This window comes from Populus alba, chromosome 8, assembly GCF_005239225.2.
Source record: "Populus alba chromosome 8, ASM523922v2, whole genome shotgun sequence".
In the NCBI taxonomy this organism is placed as follows: Eukaryota; Viridiplantae; Streptophyta; class Magnoliopsida; order Malpighiales; family Salicaceae; genus Populus; species Populus alba.
Window position 1 is genome coordinate 14085486 of NC_133291.1, and position 19665 is coordinate 14105150.

The 19665-nt window shown below is 32.4% G+C and overlaps 2 protein-coding genes and 1 non-coding gene across 4 annotated transcripts; 1 reads left to right on the plus strand and 2 right to left on the minus strand.

Annotated features, from left to right (window-relative positions):
* The first annotated feature begins 2301 nt into the window (after positions 1 to 2301).
* On the plus strand, positions 2302 to 6025 carry LOC118061066 (uncharacterized). The gene is made up of 2 exons (XM_073410693.1): positions 2302 to 2498; positions 3344 to 6025. The coding sequence occupies exon 2, from the start codon at positions 3430 to 3432 to the stop codon at positions 4459 to 4461; it is 1032 nt and encodes a 343-aa protein (XP_073266794.1). The 5' UTR covers positions 2302 to 2498; positions 3344 to 3429; the 3' UTR covers positions 4462 to 6025.
* A 562-nt stretch (positions 6026 to 6587) lies between these two features.
* TRNAP-AGG (transfer RNA proline (anticodon AGG)) lies at positions 6588 to 6659 on the minus strand. Its single transcript has one exon. It is a non-coding gene; the product is annotated as a tRNA-Pro (tRNA).
* Positions 6660 to 9081: 2422 nt separating this feature from the next.
* On the minus strand, positions 9082 to 16693 carry LOC118061065 (uncharacterized). 2 transcript variants are annotated; one of them, XM_035074435.2, is made up of 8 exons: positions 16235 to 16693; positions 14399 to 14812; positions 14026 to 14143; positions 11517 to 11826; positions 11250 to 11322; positions 10815 to 10905; positions 10656 to 10735; positions 9082 to 9743 (listed from the first exon to the last, which is right to left on the minus strand). In XM_035074435.2, the coding sequence occupies exons 1-8, from the start codon at positions 16289 to 16291 to the stop codon at positions 9597 to 9599; spliced, it is 1290 nt and encodes a 429-aa protein (XP_034930326.1). In that variant the 5' UTR covers positions 16292 to 16693; the 3' UTR covers positions 9082 to 9596. The 2 variants fall into 2 exon arrangements, with proteins under 2 accessions (XP_034930326.1, XP_034930327.1); XM_035074436.2 differs by having other exon boundaries at positions 11517 to 11823; positions 16235 to 16692.
* Positions 16694 to 19665: the final 2972 nt, after the last annotated feature.

Consider the following 19665-nt stretch of genomic DNA (forward strand, 5'->3'; position numbering starts at 1 on the left):
ATTATTTTTCTCTTCTCCCTTAAAAATCACATGTGAGTCTTTTTCATTATTGATATTTTAACTCCAGTTCTTATTCTTTTAATTTTTTTTATTTTGTTCTTGGTTTTTTTGTAAAAGTTTTATTTATTTTTAATTTTATCATTCAATCTCAGATTGTCATGTGTTACTTTTTTTTTTTTTTAATTTGATCCTTATTTTTTTTTCTTGGTTTTTTTTGTAAAAATTTTGTTGTTTTCAATTTTATCCCTTAATCCAAATTTATGATATATATATATATACATTTTTTTTTTCAATTTTATTTTTATTCTTTTGATTTTTTTTTGTTAAAATTATTTTTCTTTTCAATTTCACACTCTAATAAAAAATTTATAGTTAAACTCTAATATATATTTTATTCTCTATTCTTTTAATTGTTATTTTTTTAATCCTATTGTGTAGTTTTTTTTTTATTATTATTCTTTAACGTTTGATTTGTTGGGGATGAGGCTTCATGATTTTCCATATATAATGCTTCTGGTTTAATGACTAGGGTCATGAGTTAGAAGAGTTAATGGAGGATTTTCTTTTTTTTTTTGGTTTTTTTCCCTTTGATTCCCTTGTTTGACATTAGTTTCTTTAAAAACAAAACATTGACTCTATGGTTTTCTTTTATGTTTACTAAGTCATCCCGATCTTATGAAATGAGGTATGATTTTGATGGTTTAACTCGGGCTGATTCATTTTTTATTATTCAGGTTATATGTCTATTATATCAACTCAGATTGACTCGAGTTGATATATATATTTTTATTATTTTTTACTCAAATTCATCATTCCATGTTTAATTGAATAAAAATTAAACAACATTTTTTTTCTATTCTTGGAAAAAAGAATTTCCCAAGTTATGGAGGTTTTTTTTTAGAAACTTTTGTTTGTTTACTATCATTGTTTTTCTTTGATATATATATGATTAAAATAAAATTAACTTATCTGACCAATCAAGACTATATAACTTAAGATGTGAAGTTTTTTTTTTTTAAAACACGTTTACAATATTTAAATATTATTTTTTTTATAAAAAAATAATAATATGAATTTGAGGCATAGCGCAAGCTCATTTTTTTAGTATTTTGTTATTGTATTCTGGCCATGCTTTTAAAAAAATATTTTAATTCAAATATTTATTTTGATATTTTTGAATTGTTTTGATATGTTAATATTAAAATAAAAAAGTGTTTTAATATATTTTTAAATAAAATATATTTTAAAAAAAATTATTACCATCCTTTCAAAAAAATATATTAGCATAACTTAAAGTTGGTACTAAAGAATTTAAAATCCCTCGATTTCGAAGCCGTTTCATATTTGATAGTGAAATAAAGTAAAATGATTAATACAGTCATCACCAACTAACTTGAGATCAAAGCTTGGTTGTTATTCTTGCGAGCGGAGGAGGATAGAGTGGTAAGGAGGAAAGGTTAAGGGTTTTGAGTTGGAAAGAATATCTATTAAATATTTTAAAACTTTGGATGGATTTTATAGATCAATTTAGAATCTGACCATCTAGAATTAAAATCAATTCAAGTTAAAAAATATTAAAATAAAATATTTAGCTAATTTAATAAAAAAATTTAAATTAACTCAAGTCTAATTTGATCAAAATTAGATTATTAATCAATTAACTTTTATTTTTTTATTAATTTTTTTTATTTTTTTTTAAAATAACTCTCATACTCCGTGCCTTGTATTTATATTTTAAAACTATGTCAAATTAATTTATTAATATAATTGTGGTTGCTTTTTAAATAATTTTTTGTACTAAAATGCATGCTAATGATGTTTTTTTATTTTAAAAAAATTATTTTTGATATCAGCATATCAAAATGATTTGAAAATACTAAAAACATATTAATTTAAAATAAATAAAAAATTTTAATTTTTTTTAAAAATATCTTTAAAACGCAGAAAACAAACGGATAATTATCATAAAACTTGAAATTTTTTTAAAACAGTTAAGTTTTTAATTAAATTCATATCATTAGATGTCTAACAAGGTGAATATCGTAAAAACAAAAAAAAAAACTTAAAAAACTTGATTTTTTTGCTATGAGAAAATGGAAAAAAACTTCAACCATCAAGTTGACCTCATTATTTGATCCATCTGTCAAGTTATAAGTTATATATATGATGAGATTAGTTTGACAACCATGATTATGATTGCCAATAAATTTTCAACTAGTGAGACCCTGATTTGCAAATTATGAAAATCACAAGGGCATAGTAGCAAAAAAAGTGCGCAGAGAAATAACAAAAGAGCCCTTCAACTTCTAAATTTTGCAATAAGAATTTCTATCTACCTCAAGCATGGAGGACTACCAATCGAGAAATCAGGTCAAAGTTGCAACAATTATCATTCCAAATAAATCAACTTCTCTTCTTCACAAGATCTGTTGGCCCTAATGCTTTGCTCTGCTTCACTCCCAGGTTTCCCTGTGGTTTCCTTTCTTTGAAACAAACAGGTAATTTCCTTTCTTCTCTTGTAGTTTTTGTACCCAAAAGTTTTATTTTTTTTAATCAACTATCCACCTTAATTATCCTTTTTGTAAGGGATTTTAAGGCTGCATTGTCTCTGGTTCTGCTTCATTTGCACGTGCAAGCTGTTTATTAATTTATAGGGTTAAGGGTCCCATTTTTTCTGAAATATGGGAAGAGGGTTTAGGGCTAAGATTGTATGAAGCTTGCTTAGTTTCACTGGAGTGCAATTATAGGTGGTTTATGTTTTCACTATCGAAATGGTGGTAGGTTAGAAGTAGAGAGCACTTGAACTGGTCTATGTCTATGTCTTGTCCTGTTATTGTACTTTAGTGATCAGTTATCCAATGTTGGTTTGTTGAATTTCCTGTTTGTGTAGTTTAACATTGGAAAGCATGTCACTTTTTTGGATCGCCTGTTCATGTCATGTATTTTTATGTCATCTACTAATGTTTGCTTGTTAGAAACTATTTTGATTTTTTAAAATTTGAAACTTGAGGTTATGGATGCAAAGTTTGTTACATTGGACTTGGAATCGGTTGAAATCAGATAGGGTTGGTGTTTCGGTGTTTCATCCGCAGATGCGTGTGTTTTTTTTTTTTTTTTTTTTCAGGTTTAGATTTGCAGGGTGAATATTTGTGAACATTGCTCATAGATCCTTTAGATGTGTATATGCGATGCTCATTCTCCATTTTTGCCTGTGATTCATATATGTTTTGTTACTTATGGTGGCTGGAAGCCTACAGACAATGTCAATTACTCTGACAGCACCTCTCCTGTTTTCTAAGTTAATGATAGTTCTTATTTTTGTTCCATCCGTACAAATCTGCAGGGCTTATGTGGATGTGAGAGTTGAAAGTGGATTTTTCTTGGGTTTTTGGAAGCTCTGTTTTTCAACCTGGTCATCTGAATTTAGTGATGGAGTGCAACAAAGAAGAGGCCTTCAGGGTGAAGGGCATCGCTGAGAGTTTGATGGTAAAGAAGGATTTTCCAACAGCTCGTAGAACTGCACTTAAAGCCCAACAACTTTATAATGATTTAGAGAACGTTTCTCAGATGCTAACTGTTTGTGATGTACATTGTGCCGCTGATAAAAAACCGTTTGGGACTGAGATGGACTGGTACGGCATCCTTCAGATTGAAGAGACAGCTGACGAGGCAACTATCAAGAAGCAGTACAGGAAGTTTGCTCTCCAACTTCATCCCGACAAAAATCAGTTCCCCGGTGCAGAATCTGCTTTTAAGTTAATCATGGATGCTCAAAAAGTGCTTTTAGACAAAGGAAAACGGTCCTTGCATGATATTAAACGCAAAGCTTTTATGAGTAAACCTGCACAACGATACTGCCCCCCACAGAAGGCAACCCATAGTTCAAACTTTACTGGCTTCAATCCTCATCACAGGCAATCGCAACAGCCAGCCTCTCAACGTGATTCCTCTAATGGACGGCCGACTTTCTGGACTGCCTGTCCATTTTGTACTGTAAGATACCAGTATTACACAGAAATTATTAACAAACCTCTGGTGTGTCAGAGTTGCAAAAAATCCTTTATTGCGTATGAAAGGAGTGGACAGGGGCCTCCAACATCAAGTAACATGAATCAATCATCATTTTTGCAAAGGAAGAATATCCCAAATCAGACTGCTAGCAAAGTCGAATTAGGACGGCGAGAAAATTTGAGTTCTGAGCCATCTAAAACAGAGTTCCGTTCAGAAAAGGTAAATGGTAAAAGGAAGAGGAAGCAAGAAGAGGAGTCTAGTGAAAGTTGCGACACTGGAACTGATTCTGAAGAAATGGTTAGCGAGGAAGATGGTGATTTTAAGCCTGAGGTGAATTTTGAATATAAAGGAGAGTGCCCAAGACGATCTGGACGTAACAAGCGGCATGTTTCTTATAAGGAAAATCTGAGTGACGATGAAGACTTTGTGAGAGATCCAAAAAAGACCTAGGGGAGTGAATCATTCTGTGCCACTGAAGAGGAGAATGGAAATGGAATGGAGGAGGATGTGTATCAATCCAGTGTGGCTGCTGATGTGAAAGATGACAATGTCCTGAAACAGGAAGAAAGTAATGGAATCAAGGAGACCGATAATGTGAAGGGAAAAGAAAAGGTAGAGACAAATGGCTGTCAGAAAAATTCTGAGACTCATCCATTTCTCATCAGATTCACCCTCAAAATCAACATCAAATCTGGATTCATACGACTGTCCTGATCCTGATCCTGATTTCCATGACTTTGACAAAGACCGGGATGGAGTGCTTTTTTGGGGGGCTGGTATGGGCTGTTTATGACACCCTGGATACCATGCCTAGATTTTATGCTCAAATCAAGAAAGTGATGTCTCCTGGGTTCAATTTGCAGATAACCTGGCTAGAAGCACACCCAGATGATCATGATGATTTTGAATGGGTCAAGAAGGGTTTGCCTGTGGCTTGTGGTAAGTTCAAATACGGAAAATCTCAGTACGGTGACAAGAGGCTAATGTTCTCTCACCCTATTGATTTGGAAGAAGGTGGCCAAAGAGATACTTACAAGATATTTCCTAGAAAGGGGTGACTTGGCCCCTCTTCAAGAATTGGGATATCAAATGGAAATCTGATGAAGATAGTCATCAGGAGTATGAATGTATGATTATGAGTGTGTTGAGATATTGTCTGAATATGCTGAGGGTGTTGGTGCACATGTTACCTTCTTGGGTAAAGTGAAGGGCTTTGTGAGCCTTTTTGTCAAATTTCAAAGGAAGGGATGGTCATGTTTGAAATTCCTCCACATGAATTATTCCGGTTATCTCACATGATTCCATCATTCAAACTGACAGGCGAGGAAAGAGAAGGTGTGCAAAAGGGATCTTTTGATCTTGATCCAGCTTCTTTGCCTAATAAAGTTTTAGAGACTGCCAATGCTGAAGATTTCAGAGATTAGATTGGCAATGCTCGTTGTAATGGTTTTTGTTCAAGATCTTCAGTCAAAGTGAAACCTGAAATGGTGTGCGAAGCAGGTACTTTGATGCATTAGCCTGACACGAAGGGGACCATTCTTCTATCTGAGGATGATTGTGACAGCATCACAGGAGATGGCAGTATTAATTGAGCTTCTGCTCAAGTTGCTTTTGAAATTCCAGAACCAGAATTTTTCAACTTTGTGCCGAGAAATCAACTGAAAAGTTCCAGGTTGGTCATATCTGGTCACCCTTCAGTGATGAGGATGGCTTGCCAATGTACTATGGTCAAATTGCGAAATTCACTCTGACCAAGGTTTGTCAGAGTGAATTTGGGAAATGCCTATATATTGTGAATTGTTAAGGCAAAAAATGGAAAAGCAGTCCTATTCATCTACTGATTTATTTTCCAATTGCATGACTGGAGAATCTGCTGGTAAGAAAAATGAAAACACCATTTTGCCAGGGAAAGTTGAAGTTTGGTCTTTGTACAAGAACTGGTCCCCTGAAATTTGGTTTTCAGATAAGTGCTTGCCATGGGAGTTTCTCTGTACTGAGCTGCTTAGATTCTCCCATAAAACAGAAGAGAGGGGTGGAGTCTCGGATGCTTCTGGGAACTTGATCATCCAGCATTGCCTGTTCATTATTTTGCCCTGAATTGAAATCACAGGTTGACAAGTCTAATGCTGTATATTGTTGCTAGATTTTTTTTTTTTTTATCATGCTTCAATAGTGATCAATGTATTTCTTATTTTGTAAGGTTGAACCAATGCATTGAACATGCTCTAGATTTTAATCTTGAAAATACTCATGATTAGACCGAACTCAATTTTGTTTGCAGCGTATTTTCTTCTAATTCCTATCATGCTTAATACCCATGCCAGGAACAAAATTCCAGTTTTCTCACAGGTTGATCGTATTTTCTTCTAAATTGCTCGTAAATTTAGTGGACTTGTTTTTTTTATTATTATTATGTTTTTTGAATTAAAAAAAGAAAAAAAAAAGGTGCCTGTCTTCAGTGAGAAAAGAGAAACAGCTAAAAAAAGGCTGCTGCAAGCCTTGGCCTCTTCTCTACTACCCCTCCAAAATCAACTGCTTCGTCTTGCGTGGAGTGAATCCACAGAAAAGAAAAGGAAGGGGCATTCCGAGAATTGAACTCGGGACCTCTCGCACCCTAAGCGAGAATCATACCACTAGACCAAATGCCCTTCTGTTGATCTTATGGACACAAACTATATATAATTATATAAAAATAAAATGAAGAATAACAACTTAGATTCATTCTATATTCTCCACTTGGACACAAATTAACAGTTATAAAGTACAAATTCACACTATAAAGAAACACTCACCACCATTTATTTATTTTTTATTTATTTATCTAGTCAAATAAATCATTGCAAGTTAAGATACTTAAATTAAAACAAATGAGATTATAAACATTGAAATAACATAAAAAAAAATACTTAATTAGTAATAAATTAAAAAAATTCACTTTTAATTGATGGATATATTAGTGTGTCATGTGTCATTTAACGGCAAACATTAACATTTAAACCTAACAAAAGGAATTGATTAAAGTTTTTTGAAAGTTAGCGAACATTACTGAAATAAATAAAAATAGAGACTCAAATACAAAAATCTGAAAGGTTTATGCTCTCAAAATATTATTAGCTATTGTATTACTTCTAAATTTGATTGATCCATGATTAGGGTAAAATATATTAGGGTGAAATATATTAAAATCACTTCTGTAATCCCTCAGTAAATGTCCAGTTTAATGACATTATGAGCTTTAACGGAATTAATTTTGTTACAAAGACAGTTTTGTCCAGTTTAATGACATTAGGAGCTTTAACTCCCAAAATGAGCAATTATAGGTTACAATTAGTTATATCCCCGCGCGATGTCCTAAGATCTAAAAATGTTAGGTTTTTTTTACAAAGTTATGAGTCTTAGATCAACGCCTGATCTACTTGGGTTAACCCTTAGCATAAAAGTGTCTGGACTGCAATACCAGATCTAATAGCATTGGACGTGGGTCTAACTGTAAGGTCGTGTCATAAAAGTGTAATAATTAAATAGATTAGTTAAAAAGAAAAAAACCAACAGGAAGAAAAAAACGGTTAATCTGTTATACCTAGAATTCACATCGTGAAAGTTTGATAATTAAAAATGAAAAAAAAAATTAATGGGTTAACCCAAAATTAACTGAGCCAACTCGTTAAACCAGGTTAACCTGTCAAACCCAGAATCCGTGTCATAAAAGTTTGATAACTAAATAGAAAAAAATTTAATATCAACAATTTAAATTAAACGAAAAAAATTAATTTAAAAAAAAAAAAATTCAGATTAACTCGTCAAACTAAGTTAACCCGTTGTAACTAAAATAAAAAAGTGACTGAACTAAACGAAAAAATTAATTAAAAAGAAAAAAAAAAAACAAATCCGGGTTAAATCGTCAAACCATGTTAACCCGTTAAAATGAAAGTTTGATAACTAAATAAAAAAAATTTAACATTAACAAACTAAATTAAATAAAACGTTTATGAAAATAAAAATAAATAAAAAATTGACGGGTCAACCCAGAATTAATTGGGTTCTCCCGTGAAACCAGGTTAACTCGTGAAACTTAGGATATATGTCATGAAAATCTAATAACTAAATAGAAATAAATTTAACATTAACAACTAAACTAAACTAAAAAAAATTAATTAAAAAGAATAAAAAGCAAAAAAAAAATATTCTAGGTTAACTTGTCAAACTAGGTTAACCGTTAAATAAAACGTGAAATGAAAGTCTAATAACTAAATAAAAAAATTGACATTAATAAAACATTAATAAACTAAATTAAAGAAAAAAATTTTGCTAAAAAAAAAAAAGCAAAAAATAATTTTCAAGGCATTTGAAAAAAAAAAAAAGGTTAAGAGATCAGTGTTTTACTGTGGACTGCATTGTTCCAAAACACTGATCTCTTTTAGCTATTTTAATTATTTAATAACCCAACGAGTCAACTTGAATCCCAGTTAACTGATCCCTAACCGAAAAAAAAATCAAGAATGATTAACTTAATAAATCAATCCGCAACCCAATCAATACCCAATTGAATTTTTATAGTAAAAAAACATTGTTTTTTTTATTAAAAAAAATATATTATTTTAATTGACTCAAATTAACCTATCCAATCTATAAAAGTCTTGAACTGAATTATGAACAATCCGAGTTTAATTACCATGCCATCCAAATTTGTTATGTTTATTAAATATTAATGAAAAACGTTAAATATAATTGAATAATACAAATACGAAGAGAACTAGTTTACGTTAAAAGCACAAGCTAAAAAGGCATTGATATTTTTCTTTTGAGAAGAAAACAAAAGGCATTGAAATTTATATTTATTCTCAAAGAAAAAAAAAAAACTGAAATTCAAATTTCCCTGGCATCATTACCTCCTCCTGATCACTGGAGGTTGAATCGAACCGAAATACTAAGATAACTAAAACTCTAGTCTTAACCTATAATCAAAACCTAGGAAAGGAAAATGAAGCAAGGACTGCACTAACGTAGGTCACTGTCTTACTTATCCAAAATGATTCCTAACATGACAAGTTTTTAATGATTCAAACTAAATTAAACTGAACACAGGAGAACATATTATGAAAATAAATGAAGCAAAACTTGCTACCACAATTATTAAACCTAGTCCGGTCTGGCGAACACATGAGCCTGGGGCCGAGTTATAAACCAAGCCGGTTTAATTCCTACGCTACCTTACGTTGTATTTTCTGGTTTTTGGTACATGGAGAAATTTGTATGCTAGGGCATCCATTAGCAGCAATCGTCAAGCCAGTGATGATAAATAATTTCTCCAGCTTCATGAGCAGAAGCCCTTTCAACCTCCATGATATTTACAAAAACAGAGCACATAGCACAGGAAAGAAAAGAGCTGGACAAAGCTAGGGATCACGCATGTGAATTTCCTTCATTTGGCAACATACCTTGAAATTGTCTAAGAACAAGAACTTACTGTCTGGTATTTCTTAGTCTGTTTCCAAGTTAACTGGGTGGTGATAAACAACAGATATGCACACCATAAATCTATCACGAGCATAATATGCTAGACTGCATTTCACTCTGATACCACCTCATACTGGATTCGAGTTCTGGTTCTGGTTCTGACCGACCTGAACTCGCCAAGCATAATATTGAAAGTACAATGAGTTGAGGCTCATAGCTATCCCAAAGCCCAAAACAGATGAAAGGAGTATCGCATAAATGACCTTCAGATGAAGCTGCAACAATAGTTTTCAGATGATTCAATCAGTATAATCCAGGCTTCAAATCAACATGAATCAATATTGATAATGCTAGCAAATTTGAGCTCGGGAGTCGTCATGAACTTATGAACTTTTAAACTTGACATGGTAATGTAAAAGGAATTCAGCTTGTTACATGATATCTCAAAAATAAAAAAAACATGGTGCAGAAATTTACCAAAATCTCTTTTCTTTTTCCACCATTGCCATGCAGGTTGATTTAGAGCTTTTCTGTATCTCAGAGGCTCAACAACTTGAATAATCAATGCCTTTTATTCGCTTTATGGTTTATAACTAATGCATTATTTTTTCCTCCCTTAATTATTTACCTACAGAAACCTGAAAGAAAATTCTTGCCTTCTTTTCTAGCAAGGGAACCTTCAAGCCAGGGCAATTTGCAACACTTAGGAGACCAAAATATTCAACAGAGATGAGAATTAAGTTTGGCTAAAACAAACTATCATATTCCTCACTAACCTAATGAGTAGGAACAAGTAAAGCAATGCCAGGGAAGAGAACATGAGAGAGACACATTGAGACCACAAGCTCTGGGTATTAGAAATTACATTGCAATAAAAGAAAATAAAATCTCAGGTCACATGGTACTTGATCATCACATGCAGTAGTCAGTAAAGCTTATAACCAGAATACCAAACAAAATCATTAACCTAGATTATGATAGCTTTTAATGAAATTTGTTCCAAGAATGGACTCAACTTGTAGTTATCTTAAATTCTTAATTGAAGTTTTTGTCTTATTTGATTCATCCAGCAATGCCTATGCCTTTAACCATGATTATCTTTGCATCATCCAGCATATCCCGTGCCTTTAACCATGATTATCTTTGCATCTTCACGGTTATGAAATAAACTAACAGATATGACTCACCATACTGTAGAATATGTGGACAGTGATGGCCACAGATGCAAACTCAAGTGCAGCATATGTCCATATATACTCTCTGATTGCTGCAAGTCATGAAAGCATTTCGCATGAAAACTCCAATTAAAATCAAAGTTTTGTAAATTCAAGGCTCAGAATTTATACCGAGAATGACCGCAAAGATAGATGACAAAAGGCCCAATGTAAATGCAAATGGTGCAGAAACTATAATTGCTTGAGTCTTCATGTCACGAATCTGCAGAGTTTTAATACACATGATCAGCATTTCTGCTCTTAAAGATAAACTACAAAAAGTTCTAGTCATGCGCCTTCTCAACATTTTCCATACAATATCGCTATTATGCTCTCCTATTTTACTTCTGAGCCTAGGCAAGCTTTCTACAGATCATAATTGAAGGGACCTAGTCAACAGTCTAATTTGTTTAGATCAGCACAGTATCACAACCTAAACCAACTAGATGAACCTAAACAGGCATGTATACAGTAGAACTTATCAGAACAAGATATAATCGAACCGAGTTTTCACAACAATATAAATTTGTTAATTCCACATTTTTCTACAGCAGGAAAACAACATACCAACACTTGCTCCAAGAAGAAGAAATAGCATATGGTGCTAATTAAGACAAGCACAACAAAGTCCTGCCAGGCACTGCATCAAACACCATAATAACTAAAAAATAAAATTAGCAGAAAGTGGAAAGTGAAAATTCATGACTAACTGGCTGTGACTGAAACTTGAAGCAGATTTCTCTCACCCAAGATGTAATGCATAAGGACATCATGGAATCATGATATTAAAGATAAGGCAAATAGATCTATGACTATGATGCCAGCTTGTATTACCTTATTTGCTGCAGCCTCTGGCGACTCTGTCCCTGTCTGTTATTTCTTTGGGCTAAGCTTGTTGCCCGCAGCAAAGTTACAGGCAAGTTCTTAACTTCTTGCCCGCATACATCACAATACTTGTTTCCTTTGGTGCTAAACCACTTAATTGCACAGTCTTCATGTACAAGTCTGAGGTCACCTTTGCAACTGCATTCCATTTTGAGTGTATTTCCTTCTTCACATACATCAAAACAGATCCTACATACAGCTTCCTCTTCAGCAATTTCTTCATCATCGGCTTGCATTGGAGCAGGTGTTATTTGATCTGCTAAATAGCAAAGTTACTCAAGGATATGGTGGAAGGATAGCAATGCAAGGATCATGGGTATAAGGAGTTCATTGACATTACAATCTGATATGATGAGCTAACACCAGAGAAACCATGTGATGACAACACTTGAGAGCATGGGATCCATGACTCCCAAGTAATAGACTGGAAGACACGAGTTTGAATAGCATCCAATGGGAACCCAGAATCAGGACCTATAGAAGGTACTAAAATACTTGAATTATGTATCTTCATTGGACTACCCAACAATACCACCCTGCCCCCCTTCTCTAAGGCAGAAAGCAAATCACATGAATTTTGACATGATTATTTTTATTGTATTCTTTTTTTTAATTTTAAGAATTTTTAGTATTTGTCAGCTTTATTTAATTAAACAAGTGGTTTATTACAAAATTGGTAATTATTTTAAGATTTTATTTCATTTTATTCCATTTCCAATGTTTATTAATAAGTTTCCTAGTTGTACTAGTCTTTTGGCAATCAAAACATTGATGAATAATTAAGATTTTTGTGAGTTCTCCTAAACTTTGTTGTGTTTGTTTTTTTTAGGATTTTTGAGTGCAACTGTATGTTCCATCAAGTGGTATCAGAGCAAGTTCAGCTTGATTGATGGATGAGTGATAGCTACCAACCCAGTGACACACATCAAGGGATGCAAGCCATCTAGGACACTGTGAGTCCAAAGGACAGCATCAATACCATAGGTATGGCAGTTACTTAGAGTTACTCATTGAGAGTTTTGCAATGACCGAAGAAAGTCCCAATGTCTTGATGTTAGATGCCAACAGGTATCATGGATACAATAAATGCTGCACTAGCAAAGGAGCTCATAGTCAGCCTATTTGTGGTCATGTTCCTGCTTTTAAATAAATTTCGATTGAAGATCATAATAGGGACAAGTATGATAATTTAACTGTGGTATCAACAAATTTTGATTGAAGATTGATGTTGGCAACTTTCAGCAGAGATCTAAGTGTTGAAACTTACAGACTAGCTTGCTAATAATACAACAAATTTCACTAAATATATTTCGATTGATGATCATAATAGGCACAAGTATAATAGATTTAATTATGATCCCAGAAAATTTCAACAGAGATCCGAGTATTGAAGAACTTATAGACTAGCTTGCTAATTGTGATAGAATAATTGAATATGCAAGACTATCAAATGGGAAGATTGCACAATTGGCTGAGAACAAATTGAAAGGAAGAGCTTCTTCGTGATGGAAACAAGTCCAAGATACTTTGATAGCAAAAGGTGTTGTATAAGATGAGAGGTAAGAGATGGTTTTATTCCCATGGATTACAATGTGATTTATGAAGCCTAAAGCTACAATTGGAGCTTACATAATAGTAAACGAAGTAACTGCTTCATGTGATGACTTTATTAACAACAAACCATGTAAGGAAAACAAATGTACAAGTGAGATGGTCTTTTTAGCAGGTAAAGATTTCAAAAGGTTGTCATAGACACTTCCAAATTTAATGATGCAAATAAATTTGATAAAGCCGCTACCTGTGACCACAAGAAATGGAGGATTTTTCTCTTATGGAAATAACTTAAAGGAAAATTTTAGTGGAACCTATTCAACAATATGTAGAGGACATGTCTTTAAATAACTAGATTTCATAGATTTTGCAACCATTAAGAATTCATATGTGGACTTCCTAGGGATAGAAAAATACCTCAGCAGATTGAGGTTTTTCTTTGCCCAACCAAAACACTAATAGTATGTTTAAAAGGGTGGGGTCAAGGACGAGTTGCTTTATGAAAGGGTTAGTTCCATGAGTATATTCCTAGTGTCTATTCATTTGACATGGGAGAGCTCAATTTCTGCAATAAACTTGATGGCAAGTTTTTTCTCAAATCTCATGACATTTGGTAAAATTGTTTTTATTGTATTCCTCTGATTTTTTAAATTTTCTAGGATTTATTAGATTTATAAAATTTCAAACACGAAAATATAAAAATAAAAACATAAAAGGTGAGGAACTTAAATAGACATGATCAAAGGCAAAAAGATCTCATCAATTAACCCATCTACAACATTAAATTTAGTCACATTATGCAATTCCTAATTATGAGTTGAGGAGCAAGCTAGGGAGCTTGATAAAGCAATGGTTTTAAGGAGCAATAGAAATAAGGAAATGAAGCAACATATGTGCTAGTACATACCATTGCTAGGATCTGTTGCAACATGCTCATCATGAGTAGCAAAAGACGCAGATCGGACAATAACAACATTTCGCCCAGGAACAGAAAGGGACCTTGGAATCACATGACCAGCCACTTTCTGAACAAAAAAATTATTCAGTTATTCTTTTCAACAATTTCCCTAGGCTACTAAACCATGCATCGCTGTTTCTTGTTATGGGAAAAAAGAGAGATCATAATGAACATTTTTTGAAGCATTATATTTATATATATGGAGTCAACAATTACTTGCTTGAATAATTGCTTCTTGGATCATCTCTCAAAAAATCTAAAGGATTTGAATTAAGATTTGAGTTCATAAACAAGGTAGCAGCGAAAATCAAACATAGCTTACTTTTATTTTATGAGATTCAACAGGCATTCTTGTTGAATCAGGCATGGAAACTGAAGGGGAAGGGGACAAGTTTGATGCAGGTGTGACAGGAAGAGAAGTGCATCTTTCCCAAGAAAAAGCCGACTTGAAGCTGGCCATAATAGGACTATCTGGAGCTGTTGTGTGGTCTGAATTAAGGAGAGAACTCTTCTCACCATCAGGGGCAGCAGATTTTCGCTTCAAGCTAAGAGTCTGCAACAAGCTTCCCGGTGAATTGCTTTTATATGAATTTTGAGACTGGAGTAAGCCTTTCCCACTACAGCTACTGCCAAAACCTACAGGTCTAGGGGGGATTTGAAGTGAAAGATCAGAGAGTCTTTCACTTGGTTCTGGATTTAATACTTCATTTGAGGGTTCTGCATTTTTGGGATCAGCCTGCAAGGGGGACATAATAGATCCTAGTCATTTGCTTTACTAGCTTCCAGAAAAAAATGTCACACCAGAACAGAATAAATGACAAGTCTATTACAATCACATGTGAATCTTGCAAACACCAGATGAACCAGATGCATGCATATAATTTGTTCCTTGAGAAAATTCTTAGCTTCTTAGATATCAGGCTTTCTTGGAATGAGTTTTAGGTTTTTTTTAGTCTTGAAACGAATGAAGGAGGAATAGAATACATTTAGACAGCTATCAAAATTAGGTTAAATTTTAAGCATTTCCATTATGATTTTCCTTTCCCACCTTCCTTTGAAGTTGGGTCAAGTGGTGAAGGGAGTTAGTTACTTGAATCATGTGGTTTTACTGATCTACATAATTCACATTTCTTATGGGAACAAAATCTAATTGAATACCGTGGTTAGGAAGTGATTTCCACCAGTCTCCTTCCAAAACTATGCTGTTCATACAAACAAAGGGGCCAAAACTGAAAAAAAGAACGGAAATGTATTGAGTTGTGAGCTGCAAAGTAATTGCACGGAATCAGTTTCAATTCAATTTTTAGAAGTGTTTCAACAAAAACAGATTGTTCCTAAACAGCTCTACTATTCTACTACACCAGCAAAGAAGAAAGGCCTTGGAGTGCTGTAAAATTAAAAATGCAAACTAGGGACCATCAGATATAAGCAGGAAATACCTCTAACGTATTTTTCAGGAGGTTTCCTTTACCTATTCCAAGGGCAGAAGTCATCTTAAAACCTCACTGCTAGAAACACTATCACTTAAATGCCAACAAGCAAAAAGAAAATGTATTCTTCATAATGCTGTTGTCCAAAAACATTGCAAGTACTAAAATTTTCAGAATAACAGACGACATAATACTCTCATGTATCCCAGCATCTGTCTCATTGGCATTTCATCACCAGAAAGGATCTATTCATGTTCTTATAGCCTGAAATACACAAAAGCTTTATACATATATAGACGTATCAAACCTTAATGACAACCTGAAATAGCTTTTCCCACTTCCCAGAAACATGAATTCCACTCCATGGCTCGCACAACTACAGTTAAGCGACGGGGCTAAACCCAGAATTAACTAAATTTGCAGTAATCACACCACATTTTGTTCAAAATATTCTTATACCCTAAAGGAAATGTTCTATAAATAAAATAAAGCTGAAAATCTATGTTTCTATGTAATAAATCTCAGGCAAACCAACCAATAATTATACAAACAATCAAATTAATTTCAGCAGCAAAACCTTGCCAACCCCATTAAAAGAGAGAGATTGATATAAAGATTTGACGACATAAAGTTGAAGACCTGCTCTTTATTTGTTTTTAAGTAAAACAAGCAAAGAAAATCTCTTTCAAGATTTTAAAAAGATGGAGGACTCAATAGGACCAACCAACCTCTGCTGGAGAACCATCAGCAACTCCATTGTTGACTCCTGGCTGAATTGCTTGCATTACTTTTTTTTCTTTCTTTTTCGTTTTGACAAATTTCCTCAAGATTGTGGAATAATCTCAAAAGGGGTACCGATATATAATAATATTAGTAAATTGAAACCATAAATAGGACGAGAGGGTCAAAAACACCTAAACAACAAAGATTGAGAAAGAGAGAATCAAGGAACAGAAAAAAATATGGGGAGAGAGAGTTAACGTTGCTGTAATGTTACTGTGTTTCCACGTGTGTTCAAAAAGAATTTATGGAGTAGAAACACAACACTGTTATGGTGGCTTCGAAAAAGACGAGAGAAGTCATCTTTCTCTATCCCGCAGTTAAGCCATCTTCGCACTACTCTCTCCTCTTTCCCCTACTCTCATCTTTTTCATTCAGTTGCTACTCGCACTCAAATTTCTTTGTATTTTTTTCCCCTCATAGTGAATTTATTTTAGGGAATGGAATTGTGAAAATGAAAATGAGATTTTATTCTTATTTTAGAGAAATAAAATGAAAACAAGAATAAGAAATTAAACATAATTTTATTCTCATAAGAAAATAGAGGTGGGACTAAAAATAATAAATGAATGGATTTTTTTAAAATATTATTTTTTTTATTGTATACCAACTCTTACTATTATCTATCATTATAGACAAAAATATATATTTTTTTAAATATTATTATTGCATCATTGTTATAATAGAAAAAGAAGAAAGAAGTAAAAAAAAAAAAAGGGAAAAAAAAGAAAAGGGTAAAAAAAAATCAAGTCAATAATATTTTAGTGTTTTTATCAAAATTTAAATATGATGTTAACAAGCATAATTTAAAAAAAACAGAAAACAAATTGTTAAATCCAATAAAATTAAATTTTCTTATAATTCATTTGCCACCTTAAATTATATATATATATATATATATATATATATATATATATGAACAAAGAAAAAAAATTGTACTTGGGCCAGGCCTATGCTAGGAAAATGGTAGCCTTTGCTCACTCAAATTTTACTTGCCAATCCTGGGCCTACAAACTCTGTTTCAGTTAAGCTTTATATATTTTGTATTTTAGCCCATCGAACTCTGTCGGTGACAATTTTCAAGTTATAACAATCCTGCTGAGAATGCTGGTATTGTGGTATAAAAAAAAATAAGTTTTTAAAAAATATTTTTAATTGTGGTTGTTTTGATTAAAATATATGTTTGGTTAAAATTATAATTGAAGTTATTGTTAAAAAAAAACATGTTCAAAATATTTAGTTAAAACAATAGTTGAAATTAATGTTCGTAATAAAATGATCTAAAAGTAAATGTATTAATTTTTTATTTTGAAATTACATTAATATATATTTTATTATTAATATATTTTAAAAAACAATCATGTAAATTATAACACCAATTTTATTGTTTCATTAAACTTATTGCAATGTCATCACAAATATAATCCATATAAAAAAGCCTCTAGCTTAGGGATTGTGAATATAAAACCACATCAATTAAAAAAAAATTAGGAAACAAAATCAAGTTAGAGATCAAATTATATAAATAATTGGTGAGAATTATATATATATATATATATATATATATATAAACTTGGATCTTGATAAATTTTTAACTTATAAAAAAACTACCCAGCATTAATTTTTTGTTATTTTGGTTTGGGTAGAAAATTTAATAATAACAAAACACCACTTAATGAAAATAAGAGAAGAAACATAGCAAAAGCATGTAGAAATAGCTTCTCATAATCTAAGCTCAAAACTCATTTAATGGTGGGGCTCATGCATGAAAATTGCATTTTATTTTGTAATTAAATAAGATAAAATCACGCTAAAAAAAACAATGCAGAGCCAAATGAACTCTAAATGCCGATGGGTACTAAAATTGCTGCGATAACCATATTGTTAAATAATATTTATTTAGTCTTATTTATTAAGAGTAGAATAATATTTTTAGTTTAACCTATATATAATTCTTTGTATTTAGGTTAAGAATTATATTTAGGTTAACTCTAAGCACTCATAATAAACATTTTATTGAGAATTCTAGCTTCCTGTTATGTTTGATCTTAATTATTTTAACATGTTGGTTTTATGGAACGAGACTTAATCTCAAACACAGCTTTCGTGGATCCAACTTTGGAGTGATATTTGTCTTCCGCTTCTGCAAAATTTGGTATTTCATCTTTCCTTTAGCTTCTGCAATTTGATATTTGCATTTAGTTTTTGCAATTATTTTGATATTTCATCTTCTCTTTAGTTTCTGCAATTTGGTATTTGTGTTTAATTTCTGAAAATTTGTTTTATGTTTTGGCGTAATCGTATAATTTCAAGAAGATATTTATTTAGTTTCTGCAATCTCTGTTCAGTGTTTGTAATTTGGCATTTTGTTTTCCATGGTTTTTGCATTCTGGTTCTATGTGATTGTTGATTATAGCTACTAAAAGAAATGATTCGCTTCAGTCTATGAGTGTGAGGTTGGATGGGAATAACTATTCGTATTGGAGCTATGTGATGATAAATTTTCTTAAGCGTAAAAAGATGTTGGTATATGTCAATGGAACTTATATGATACCTAAAAATACTAAAGAAAGGGATGCTACTCTAATAGATGCATGAGAAGCAAACAATGCAAAGACCATTACTTGGATCAACAATTATGTTGAGCATTTCATAGGTATGCAGTTGATGAAGTATGAGATATCAAAGGAGGTTTGAGATCATCTGCAAAGGTTATTTACGCAATAAAATTTTGCAAAGCATTATCAGTTGGAGAATGACATAAAAGCTCTTCAAAAAAAAGAATATGTTTTAGGAGTTTTATTCTGCCATGACAGATCTTTAGAATCAATTGACTCTTACATAATCGAAAAAATTAAAGGCATGTGGTGCTTATATTAAGCTTAGAGAGCAGCAATGACTGATACAGTTTTTAACAACACTTCGCAGTGATTTCTAAGGACTTAGAGGTTCAATACTGCATCGCTCTCCACTACCTTCTATTGACTCGATTTTCAGTGAGTTATTGGCTAAAGAAATTAGCTTTCAGTCATATTTTTTTTTAAAAAAAGTATTTTTTATACTTCGAATCCTTCTGTACTAGCAGTACCCTTTAAGCAATTCTCCAATCACCACCATAAGCCTTACACAAGGGTTGGCTTCGATGAGTGTAGTTTCTATAAGCAAAAATTTCATTAAAAAGCTTAATGTCCTAAGTTGAGACAACATAATCAAGCTTGAAAACCTGACAACCAGTCACAATCTATTACTCATAGACCACCTTGGGGTTATAAACCACCACACCACAATACCACAACAGTAGCTTCCTCAGGCTCTATTATTGATCCTAGTACTTTGGCTGAGCAATTTTAGAAGTTTCTCTTTTTACAACCATTAGCAA

Bases quoted from the DNA above. Each gene is read 5' to 3' on its own strand.
- LOC118061066 (XM_073410693.1), top strand. From the start codon at position 3,430: ATGGAGTGCAACAAAGAAGAGGCCTTCAGGGTGAAGGGCATCGCTGAG.
- LOC118061065 (XM_035074435.2), bottom strand. From the start codon at position 16,291: ATGCAAGCAATTCAGCCAGGAGTCAACAATGGAGTTGCTGATGGTTCT. The intron at 11,827-14,025 runs GTATGTACTAGC...TTTGCTATTTAG, and splicing joins TGCAACAGATCCTAGCAATG to CAGATCAAATAACACCTGCT. The intron at 9,744-10,655 runs GTGAGTCATATC...CTATTGTTGCAG, and splicing joins TCCACATATTCTACAGTATG to CTTCATCTGAAGGTCATTTA.